Source organism: Bos javanicus, chromosome 15 (assembly GCF_032452875.1).
Source record: "Bos javanicus breed banteng chromosome 15, ARS-OSU_banteng_1.0, whole genome shotgun sequence".
NCBI lineage: Eukaryota > Metazoa > Chordata > Mammalia > Artiodactyla > Bovidae > Bos > Bos javanicus.
Window position 1 is genome coordinate 54,490,326 of NC_083882.1, and position 12,087 is coordinate 54,502,412.

The window sequence follows — 12,087 nt, forward strand, 5'->3', positions numbered from 1 at the left end:
TTTTGACTTTTGTTGTATTAAGGTGATTATCATCCTAATACATCTATCTAGTTTGTAGCCAACTTCTCTCAAAAACTGGGTTTTGAGGCACTTTCTTGCATTCTGTAAGAACTTTTACTTTCAGAAATCCTTACTAATAATAATCCTTTGCACTTTAACACATTGTCCTTTGAATATAGTTACCTACTGAGGAAAGCAGGGCAGAGATTAATATAACTGTTTGGTTGTGTATTACATGCCAGCTATTAAGTGTAGAAACTGGGGTGTACCAAATCAGCCCTGTCTGACACCAGCCCCATTGCTGTAATTACACATCTTTTTCTATTTTGAAAGTAACCTTGAGGTTATTCTCAAATTGCTGCTGGAGAGGCCACAAATATTTAGTGAAGTGGGGTGACAGCTTTAACTTATGATTTTTACTTGACTGTTCCATTGAAATGGTCATTGCACTGGCTGAATTTCACCAGATATTTCTGTATGTCAATCTGCTTTCTTAAATTGGTGGTTGGAAAACTTTTAAATGGGCCTTTCATCATATAGTCATATAAAGATGAAAGAATAAATGAAGTTCAGAGAACTTCTAATTTACTTCTTAAAACTGAATTACAAAAATTGTTTATATAATCATTTGAAAAATCTGGTGATCTGTTTTATTTTTGTGTGTTCTGTTAGATTGCTTAATGTCTGAAGGACCTCTGGGCTTGAGAGGAACGTGCACTACTGTATAAACTTTAGTGCTCAATTTATTAAACTCTTATTCAGTAAAACATTGAAAACCTCTTGAATGTTTAAACAATGGCAAATTTGATTAAACTGGCTTAAACATAAATGCCAGTTACAAATTTAGTATAGCTGATCCTTTTTGGATATTTCAAATAGTAGATAAAGCATAAATCCAAACAGTATAAAACATATCCTTACACCAAAACAGCACAAGAGAGCTGATGCCATGGTTTTAATTTTGTTCCATATTGTTACTACGCCTTTTGGGAATTCTAACTTTCAAACCTCTCTAGATTTTAGTAACTATAAGATTTTTTTCTCCCTACCTGCCTAGGGATTTAGTAATAAATAGCAGATCCAAAGGAAAACAAATACCATTTCAGATAAGCTCTTTCTACTGGAAGCACTGAACTGGGAGGTTGGAGGCTTGGAAATAGACAGCCACTTTCCCCTTCTTGGCCAGTGGACAGTGTGGCAGAAGACTAAAAGAATCGGAGCCAGACAGCAATAGTCCTGATGATATCCACTAGGGTCCTTCCTGTTACAGGAACCTATAACCCCCAAAAGTTGTTTGATTTTTATTTTAGTTTTTAAGCTAGTTAGGGTTAGATGTATACAGCTTGCAAGCTAAAGACTGCCTACCCATACTCACAGAAAATTTGATTAATTAGTACCACAATCTGTTAGTCACTCCCTGGAGCAGAACTATATAAGCCATGAGAAATTAACTTTCAATATAGTCTGCCAAAGTTTGATCAACAGTATTACTGAAAGGGTACCTTACTCAGACTTTGGAATAAGTGGAGAAAAGACTGGACTAGGAGGAGTCTGGAATTCAGGGTCTTTGAGTTGACACTGACTTGATGGGTGTTTTGGTGTCGGCCACAGGCCCTCTCTGGGACACTTTTATTCAGCTACAACAGGAACATCCTCCCAGCCCTGCCACTCACTTGAGAGTTGTGCGAATCTGATGAGGTAGTGAATCCTCAGAAGGGTTTGGGAAATGGTGCCATTTCCTGTAAATAAAAGAAAATCCTTTTTCCATTGTTCTTCATTGGCAACACTGGACAGTAGAATGCTGAAAATGAGGGTGATGGGTGGAAGGGAGGGGAGGAAGTCAGGGCCCACTGAGGAGGGACTCTAAGGCTGGATGGCCAACTTGCTTCATCACCATCACATCCTTCGCAAACCACAGGCCTCATGATTTTGCCCAACCTTCTGACTGCCCTAGACTTTTGCTCCCTTACTTAAGAATGTCCCAGTCTGTATAGAGAAGAGGGAAATCTCAACCTCAAGTAGGAAGGGACTTGGTCTGAGTCATTGCTGGTCTCTGTGCCCACCCTAGGATTAGGCATAGCACAGTAGAGGAAAGATGTGAGGGGAGTAACACAAAGTACCTACTATGTGTTTTTAGTTACACATACAATTTTCATTTAATTCAACAATTACATGATACAGTCCAGTGTCTCACGCCTGTAAGTGATGAAGTCAGACCTGATTCTAAGCCTATATTGCTGTCATATGGCAAATAAGAGGCAGAACAGTGGGTGATGCTAACCTTGTAGGTTAATGTGAGGCAGAGATGGTGCCTCTTAAGTCCCTGGAACATGGTAAGCATTAAGCAGCTAGTGAGAGCCTGGTGGTGATATCCCTGTAGTAACAAGATGTCTAGAGTGGCCTCTCAAACCAAAGGTCTTCTATTTCAACCAGGAGAAGTGCATTTGTTTCTCTCCTTGGGAGCCTGGGTCTAGCTGGAAATTACTTTCCAGTACACTCAACTTTCAGAGCAGCTGCCTTCCAAGACCCAGAGTCATCCTAAACATAGATTTTGTTGTCATCAACTAGGAATAGAATCAGAAATGAGAGCATATGTTCCCTTGATGACTAAACATAGAACTTGATAGCAGGTGAAGCTGACTTAGTGCCAAGTGAGGTCAGGGGCCTATGGGCAGGTCTCTGATTGAGCCACAAGTTGGAGATAGCAATACTGCCTCTGCCTTTCCCTGCTGTGGGCCAGTCCCTGGGGCTGTACAGTGCCAGGTGTGAGCTCATTGCACAATGTGGTTGGACCTCCATACATGGTCTCTCATCCTCACAACAACTAGGGAGGCAAGACATTGTCTCCTACCCACAGGCAGGGAAACGGAGCCTTGTAAACATTGAATAACCTGGGCAGTTAGCTTAAGTATAATTTCTTAACGTGAGTAGCACTGCGTTATAGTACTTAGCTCTTCATCTATTACTTGTCTATCTCATACTCACACTCTCACCAGCTCCATGGGTGAGGGGAACTGAGACTGTCAGTGTCACTGCACGATTGCACTCATCTCACACGCTAGCAAAGTAATGCTCAAAATTCTCCAAGCCAGGCTTCAACAGTACGTGAACCATGAACTTCCATATGTTCAAGCTGGATTTAGAAAAGGCAGAGGAACCAGAGATCAGATTGCCAACATCTGTTGGATCATAGAAAAAGCAAGAGAGTTCCAGAAAAACATCTGCTTTATTGATTACACCAAAGCCTTTAACTGCGTGGACCACAACAAACTGTGGAAAGTTCAAGAGATGGGAATACCAGGCCACCTGACCTGCCTCCTGAGAAATCTGTATGCAGGTCAAGAAGCAACAGTTAGAACTGGACATGGAATAACAGACTGGTTCCAAATTGGGAAAGGAGTATGTCAAGGCTATATATTGTCACCCTGCTTATTTAACTTATATGCAGAGTACATCATGCAAAATGCCAGTCTGGGTGAAGCACAAACTGGAATCAAGATTGCCAGGAGATGTATCAATAACCTCAGATACGCAGATGACACCACCCTTATGGCAGAAAGCAAAGAACTGAAGAGCCTCTTGATGAAAGTGAAAGAGAAGAGTGAAAAAGTTGGCATAAAACTCAACATCCAGAAAACGAAGATCATGGCATCCAGTCCTATCACTTCATGGTAAATAGATGGGGAAACAATGGAAACAGTGACAGACTAATTTTGGGGGCTCCAAAATCACCGCAGATGGTGACTGTAGCCATGAGATAAAAGACGCTTGCTCTTTAGAAGAAAAGCTATGTCCAACCTAGACAGCATATTAAAAAGCAGAGACATTACTTTGCCAACAAAGGTCCATCTAGTCAAAGCTATGGTTTTTCCAGTAGTCATGTATGGATTTGAGATTTGGACTATAAAGAAAATTGAGTGTTGAAGAATTGGTGTTTTTGAACTGTGGTGTTGGAGAAGACGCTTGAGATTTCCTTGGACTGCAAGGAGATCCAACCAGTCAATCCTAAAGGAAATCAGTCCTGAATATTCATTGGAAGGACTGATGCTGAAGCTGAAACTCCAATACTTTGGCCACTTGATGCAAAGATCTGATTCATTGGAAAAGATCCTGATGCTAGGAAAGATTGAACGCAGGAGGAGAAGGGGAGGACAGAGGATGAGATGGTTGGATGGCATCACCAACTCAATGGACATGAGTTTGAACAAGCTCTGGGTGTTGGTGATAGGGAAGCCTGGTGTGCTGCAGTCCATGGGGTCGCAAAGAGTTGGACACAAGTGAGTGACTTCACTGGACTGAACCGAACTGAGTGCTACTGTTCATGTAATACCCATCAGTCAGACAGCAATCCAACTCTATTGGTCTGAACTGTCATGTTCTGCCCTTGCTGGTCCCACTGATTTTGGCCATAAGGCAAAGATCCTCCTTAGTGTTTCCTGTTACCACTCTCTGTAACTCCCTTTCCTCAGGGGCCTCAGATCCAGATTTCTTTGGGGTCAAGACAGAAAATGGTCAGGAAGCAGCAGCACGCATCTGCTACTGTATGTGCCTGGCTTAAAAGCTCACATTCCTATTACTGAAGCTGAATGGTGGTTCTAGGCCATTGACTTCATGTAAAGGCCGAGTCCTATGGACAGATATGAACTTTGAGTGGAAGGTACCATGCTCATTTGTTCCTTATATGATTCTATCCCCAGCATAGTAGGTACTCAGTAAATACTCATTGAATGAGTGAATTAATGACCATTCCAGTTTCAATTACTTAGAGAAATAGAGATTCTCCAAAATTGGGAACTCAAAGAGGGAGCTTAGGCAGGATAAGACACTCATGCCTTTCCTGACCTCATGCCTTTGGTTGAGATTTCATGGCATCCAAGTGATCCAGAGGATGATCCCTGGTAGCTCAAATTAAAGTGAACCCTGGATTCAGGGAGGTGCCATTAAGTGGCTCTCGGGCTATAGCTGAGGAACACCTTCTTTGCCATTCCAGCAAGCCAGGTTCATGCTATGTTCTGTGCTGTTATTTCCCTAAAGCCTGATCTAACAGTGCATCCTCACCTTCACTGGGTTGTTGACACTGAAGAATTGTTGGTTTAAGACATTTGACCTGAAGCCTTGAAAGTGGAAAGCCAGTCTTCCAAAGGCCAGCAGAGTGGTGGCAGCAGGAATCAGTGAGAAGACTTAAAAGGGAAGCTGAATCTTGGGTTTCAATCGCTTTCCATCCCTTATGTGAAGATTCTCTTATGCAGAAGAGTAATACTTTCTTACAACTCTGTCGAGAAATTAACTGACAACACAGCGTCAGTCAGGCTCTCTTGCCCCACTCTCTCACGGCCTCATACCTTATGTTCTGTAAACAACGATATTGCTGACCTTGGTAGCACTGGGCCTGCACACCCACTTGGCCATGGACCACTCTTGTCTGTCTAAGTATATCAGTAGTTTTTGAAGACTCCCTGCAGCTGCTGCTGCTGCCTGGAGAGAATAAAGATATCTTCACCCAGCAAGTAGGGGAGCCTGAGGCTCCAATGGAAGGAGGAAGCCAGTGGCCACCACAGAGCATGTGGTACCTGGTGGCCATGGTCCTCTCAGCATGGGCCCCGATGGAAGACTGGGAGGCGGTGAATGGGTCACCAGATAATATTGAAAAGACATTTAGGCGGTGAGCTCTCCCTTGCCAGGTAAACCAGCATATGTGTACTGCTGCTAACATTGTGAGGTGGATTTTATTGACTGCTTTGAAGGCGAACATGGAGAATGCTCTTCCTGATGCTGTGTGAGTGCACAAAGAGTATTGAAAAAGCCTTACGAGTGGCAAGCTCTCGCTTGCAGGATAAAGCAGCATGCATGGCCACTGACACCATGGGGTGGATTTTGTTGACTGCCTTGAAGGTGAACATGGAGAATGCTTTCTGTGATGCTGCACGAGTGCACAGAGCATTGTAAAGGCGTTACAAGTGAAAAGTTTTGCTTGCTGGATAAAGCAGTGCACAGTACCGCTGACACTATGGAGTGGATTTTATTGGCTGTGTTTGGCACTCTGTGATGCTGCACGAGTGTGCAAACTGCAGAGATATGCAGAGGAACTAGAGCAACAGGTACTGATGCTAGAACAAGAGCTGCATGACCTTGGGGACTATGATGTCTCAGACTATGAGATTACAGAATGTCAGGCAACTCATGCAGGGTGTACCTCATCTAACACACAGTCTGATGAAATGGATCAATGCTGCCATCTACACAGTGTGGATGAAAGCAGGAGAGTTCCTGGATATCGTGAGTAAATAGCATACTTATGCCTAGTTAACCCAGGCGGTGAGAGAATGGGGCATGAGACAGGCAATGTTTAGCCTAAATGCCCAGAGCCCAGATGATGAGCATTTTGCCGGCTGTATGTGAGACACTGGTTTAACCAATGCTTCGCCCACCTCTTTTGGGTCCCTGCCTGCTATACTTACACCCTATGTGGGGTGACCCATCTGGCTAGCTTGAGAAACACAAAGGGGCGGTGGCAGGCTAACGGGGTTAGGACTGTGAAAACCCCGAAGGGCAGCCGAGCTGGCAAAGGCCCCACCTGGGTGACACAGGTGCAAATGTGGGCTGATTCACTAGCAGCAGGACTTGACAGAAATAGAATTGATAAGCAACCTAATGGTGTGCTCCTAGAGCTGTGGAAGCAATTGAGACTGGAGCAGCAGTTTACTAAATGTGAAAAGCGCCCACAGCATGAGGTACGGGCGGTTCAGATAGAGGACTTTATGCCAACTGGAGATGTCTCTACTGATGCCCTGTTCTGTTCTGAATAGGGCTCAAGCCAAGGTACCCACCCATAGAGCCCAAGTGGGGACCAAAGACCCCATGTGGAACTTGCAATTCACTGGTCACTGACCAGTGTACAAAGAGTAATGGTTGACATTGGTGCTGAATGCAGCCTGGTACATGGCAAACCAGAATAGTTTAATGGCCACAGTGCATATATTGAGGGCTATGGTGGCCAAAACATTGAAGTAAAGGCTGTGTCCTTGCTGTTGGAAATTGGGTGACTTCCTGTGCAAGTGTACACTGTGTACATGTCCCCAGTTCCGGAATATATTTTGGGGATAGATGTCTTGAAAGGTCTTGTGTTGCGAATATCTGTGGGAGAATTCCATCTCCAAGTGCGTGTTGTGAAGGCAGTCATGAGGGGATATGCAAAGCATCCCCCATAGGTGTTGCTGAAACCCTGGAGGGCAGTGGCTGTGAGACAGTAATGTCTATCAGGTGGCCACAAAGAAATAGGTGCCACCGTTGCTGAGCTGGCAAAAGTGGACGTTATACCTCCTGCACAGAGCCCATTCAACTCCCTGTGTGGCTTGTAGGGAAGCCTGATGGCTCTTGGTGGATGACTGTGGACTACAGGGAACTGAATAAAGTGGTACCGCCTATGCATACCACTGTGCCATCGATCCACGACTTGATGGACCAGTTAACTACAGCACTGGGCACTTATCACTATGTGGTGGACTTAGCTAATGCTTTTTTCTCCAATAGCTATAGCTGCTGAGTGTCAAGACCAGTTTGCATTTACTTGGGAAGGGTGTCAGTGGACGTTCCAGGTCCTTCCCCAAGGACATCTGCATAGCCCAACAATCTCATGGGCTGGTTGCAAGAGATTTAGAAGCATGGAAATGCCCTGCATCAGTGAAACTGTTCCATTATATTGATGATGTGCTAATAATCTCTGATTCTTTTGTAGATGTAAAAAGCTGTGTCCTATTATATAGACAGTATACTATAAAGGCTGTGTCCTGTGATGTAGACAGTGTACTGTAAAGGTTGTATCCTCAGATTTTAAAAAGTGTAACCTAATGAGGTGACGGCTTGGCTACACTGATGCCTACATCATGCAGGGACAAAAACCATGTGAGCAATTGCCAAAGGGTAGGATCTTCCTATTTCTTGGAGAGAAATAGCAGGTGCCTGCCATGCTTGTCCCATATGTGCCCGGGAAGCTCTTCACCCCCACAGGCTGGCAGCCACGATTGGACAGGTGGTGAGGGGGAAAGTTCCTTTGACTCAATGGCAAGTGGACTTTGTAGGGCCTCTGCCATTATCAGAGAATGCCAGCTCCACTTTAACAGCTGCAGATACAGCTACAGGTTTTCTGTTTGGCCATGCAAGGCTGCTGTACAGGCACCAACACGGTACACTTAAGGCGCGTGACTGCCTGATAGCCATGTATGGCCATCCTCTGATTATAGAGAGCGGCCAGGGCACCCATTTCACCAGAAGGGAAGTCCGGGACTGGGTACAGAGACTGGGAATTCAATGGGCATTTCATGTCCCGTATCACCCACAGGCAAAGGTCCATCTAGTCAAAGCTATGGTTTTCCCAGTAGTCCTGTATGGATGTGAGAGTTGGACTATAAAGAAAGCTAAGGACTGAAGAATTGATGTTTTTGAGCTGCTGTGTTGGAGAAGACTCTTGAGAGTTCCTTGCACTGAAAGGAGATCAAACCAGTCAATCCTAAGGGAAATCAGTCCTGAATATTCATTGGAAGGACTGATGCTGAAGCTAAAGCTGCAATACTTTGGCCACCTGATACGAAGAACTGACTCACTGGAAAAGAACTGATGCTGGGAAAGATTGAAAGCAGGAAGAGAAAGGGATGACAGAGGATGAAATGGTTGGATAGCATCACCAACTTGATGGACATGAGTTTGAGCAAGCTCCAGGAGTTGGTGATGGACAGGGAAACCTGGCGTGCTGCAGTTCATGGGGTCGCAAAGAGTCAGACACGACTGAGTGATTGAACTGAACTGACTGACTGATGATCACCCAGAGGCAGCGGGTATGACTGAATGATATAATGGTTTGTTAAAACAAGGCTTACAGCCCTCTATTGATCCCAACTCCTAGAAGGAGTGGACCTGACGCCTATGGGGGGCGTTTACGGGTTCTCAATGAAAAATCATGCAAGGGTGGAGTCGCCCCTGTGGAGGCTCTTCTGCATCGTGCTGCTGCGCTGATACAACTGGAGGTGGCAACAACAGATATTCTTCTAAAGCCTGGCTATGGAACCCATGGTAATATCCTGTTGTCAGTCCCAACGGAGATTGCCCAAGGACAGATGGTGGACTGGACTTGGCTATGGAAGATAAAGGCACCCCACATGCGGTGGGTAATTCTCCTAGCCCCATGGGGGCAGGGGCTGCAACAGGACTTTCAGGTTGTACCCTGGGTGACAAGCACATAGTCCCCTCGTGTGCATGTCACCTGGCCAGGACCACAGGGAGCTGCTTCAGTGTTGAAAGGTGCATTTGTACACTCCCTGTGGTCCTTCATGAGTTCCTGTTCTGCTCTGTGTGGAACCACAGGGTGTGAGAAGTCCATGACATGCATGCCTTACTAGCTGCAGGAGTGGTGGGCCAGCCTGTCCAGGACCTGGCACTGGGTTTTGCTCTGTACTGGGTGTGTAGCCTGCGCTCTAGTGGTTTGTTGTTGTAGCCTCCACTGTTGTGGAATGTGGATGCAAACGGCGGCGATGTGTGCCAGAAAAAAGCCGCAGAGGGCCGAGCCTTTGTGAACAGTGGGACAGAAGACCCTGAGGGGGGTGGATTGTGGGGAAATTAACTGACAACACAGCCTCAGTCAGGCTCTCTTGCCCCACTCTCTCACGGCCTCATACCTTTTGTCTGTAAACAACGATATTGCTGACCTTCGTACACTGGGCCTGCACACCCACTTGGCCATGGACCACTCTTGTCTGTCTGAGTATATCAGTAGTTTTTGAAGACTCCCTGCAGCTTCTGCTGCTGCCCAGAGAGAATAAAGATGTCTGTAGTCCCCACAGCTCCTCGAGTCTTTTTCCAGCTTCCCTGGTCGCGCCTTACCTACCCTGGGTTCAGTGAACAGTGTGAGCGGCAAGACAAACTCTCAGGAGGGTACGATAGGGCTTGGGGTAGGGTTCCATATTTGCTTCCCAGGCCAGTGAGTAGCGCAGTGCTTCAGGAGTTGGAGATGGAGGGCAGAAGCCTCATCAGACCTCTCTGAGCCAGATGGGGCCTGACAAAGGGTCTGCAGCTGCAGACATACTTACAATACCTGCTGGGAAGCTGAGGCTGGTCCTGTCAGCTAGGGGCAGATGGGTTTTAGGGTCAGGAGCCCAGGTAAATGCTGTCTCTGGGCAGCCTTGCTGCTTTTGGTGTATCATACAAAAGTGCCTCTCTGAGAAGCAAATGGGGCCTGCAATCCGGTCCGTGGACCTGTCAGGCTGCCACTGCTCAGAAGGTGCAACTGTTTCTAATTAGTACAGGTGGTCCTGGGAAATCCTGGGTTTGGGTGTCTGAGACTGGCCTGAGCATGGCTGCCTGAGAGCTCTGGGCTGGGGAATCCATGCCTGGCTCCTCTGGTGGATGTTGGGGCCAAGAGCTGGCTCTCCTCCTTGCCATGCCTGAGAAGGGTTGACCTGGGCCTGGGATACACTTGCCTTGCATCTGAATATGGGGAACTCAATTCCTATTCTGTCTCCTGGGGCTGACCCTTGCTCTGAGTCTGGTTAGGACAAGATCCTGGTATATCAAACCTTTACTGAGTGGCCTGCCCAAGAGGTACATTAGCGCAGTTTAGTTTGATGCTCACCATGGCCTTGCAAGGCTGGCATCATTATGCCACATTTTAGATGAGAACAAGTGAGAGTCAAAGGGTAGCAGTGACTTGCCCAAGGTCATACAGTTAAAGTCAAGCCTGGATCTACTCCTGGGACTCCCAGACCAGAATTTTGACTGTTGCTCCATGGCATTGCCAACACCGACCAGCAGGTGGCAATCTCCCCCAACTCCCCACTGAGCACAGACAACCTGGAATCTTAAACAGCACTGCCTGGTGGTGGTGACCCAGCAGCAGTCTCGGCCAGTCTCAAACCTGTCCTGGGGCATCACTCTTTAACTCTGTTTCCCCAAGGAAAAACAGATGCCCTGAGAAGGGCGGTGGCTTTCCAGAGGAGGGAGTTTTGGGTGTACATGAGCAAAAGATCTGCTTCACTCCTGTTTGAGACTGGTGGGCCTACACAACTGTCATCAGTTGAGAGATGATGGGCATGGTTTTCTTGGAACAGCGTTCTTTCCCCTCTGCCCCCTCTGTTGCTAAGACAACATATAAACATCATTCATAGATGATGGTTGAGTTTTCCTTTGACTCTGTCAGAGGCCCCAGGCGTGACCTCTTCTATGGATGGTGTCACCCTTATGTGATCTGAGGTCATCTGAACAGTCCATGGATCCCCCTCCCCTGTTGTAACCTGTGTGTTCTTTGTGTGGAGCCTGGGAATTGTGGTCTCCTTACATGCCTGTCTGTGGCCAAGAAGAACTGGGAGGGAGTCCTTTGAGTCCTTCCTGGAATTCAGCTCTGTGTTCCTTTCATCACTGCCAGCTAGGATGGATGCCCTCAGTCTTCTAATCTTGGCCCCACTGACTGTGGATAGGAGAGGGGAAGGAAGGCTGCATGCTTAGGGGGATGATGGTTAGAAGGGGATGGGGAGGAGGAGGGGCAGCCACCAATGAGAAATGAAAGCTGACAGGAAAGATGGCGGGGGGGTGGGGAGCAGCTCTCTGCGTCAGAAAGGCAAATGACCTGAGTCCCAATGTCCTATGCACAGTAATGGCCATGAAAATAGCTGCAGATTTGCCTGCATTTGTGTGACCAAGATTTATTGTGCCAGCAACTCCGGTAATTGGATGATGAAAGCACTGCAGCTGGGACTGTTGGCTGGAGATTAATTATTAGGGAGGAGGGGGAGTGGCCTGGATGATGCCTGGCTGTGGAGCCTGTAGCCCACTGAAAGAGCAGGCGGGGAGGACCTCAGAAATCCAGTGGCCCCCTCCCCACTCAACTGAGACCCAGAGCCATAGCCGTTCCAGAGCAGAGCAAGGGGAGAGCTCTTTTCTGGGTGAAGCTGATTTCTGGGGAGAACAGGTAGCTATGCAGGAGATGCCTGGACCTGGACTCAGGAGGCCAGAGAGCAGATCCCAGCTTGGTCTCTTGCTGGTTATGTAGTCTTGAGAAGGACTTCGTATCTCTGAGCCTCAGTTTCTCTAGCTGTAAAAGGG

General features: G+C 46.8%; 1 protein-coding gene across 1 annotated transcript in view; it reads left to right on the top strand.

Annotated features, from left to right (window-relative positions):
• The first annotated feature begins 92 nt into the window (after positions 1-92).
• Positions 93-12,087, top strand: part of SLCO2B1 (solute carrier organic anion transporter family member 2B1) — a 156,020-nt gene continuing 144,025 nt past the window's right edge. The window contains exon 1 of the mRNA XM_061380856.1: positions 93-6,276. Within this exon, the coding sequence (XP_061236840.1) occupies positions 6,105-6,276 (172 nt within the window). The 5' untranslated portion in view covers positions 93-6,104. The remainder of the gene's footprint in view (positions 6,277-12,087) is intronic.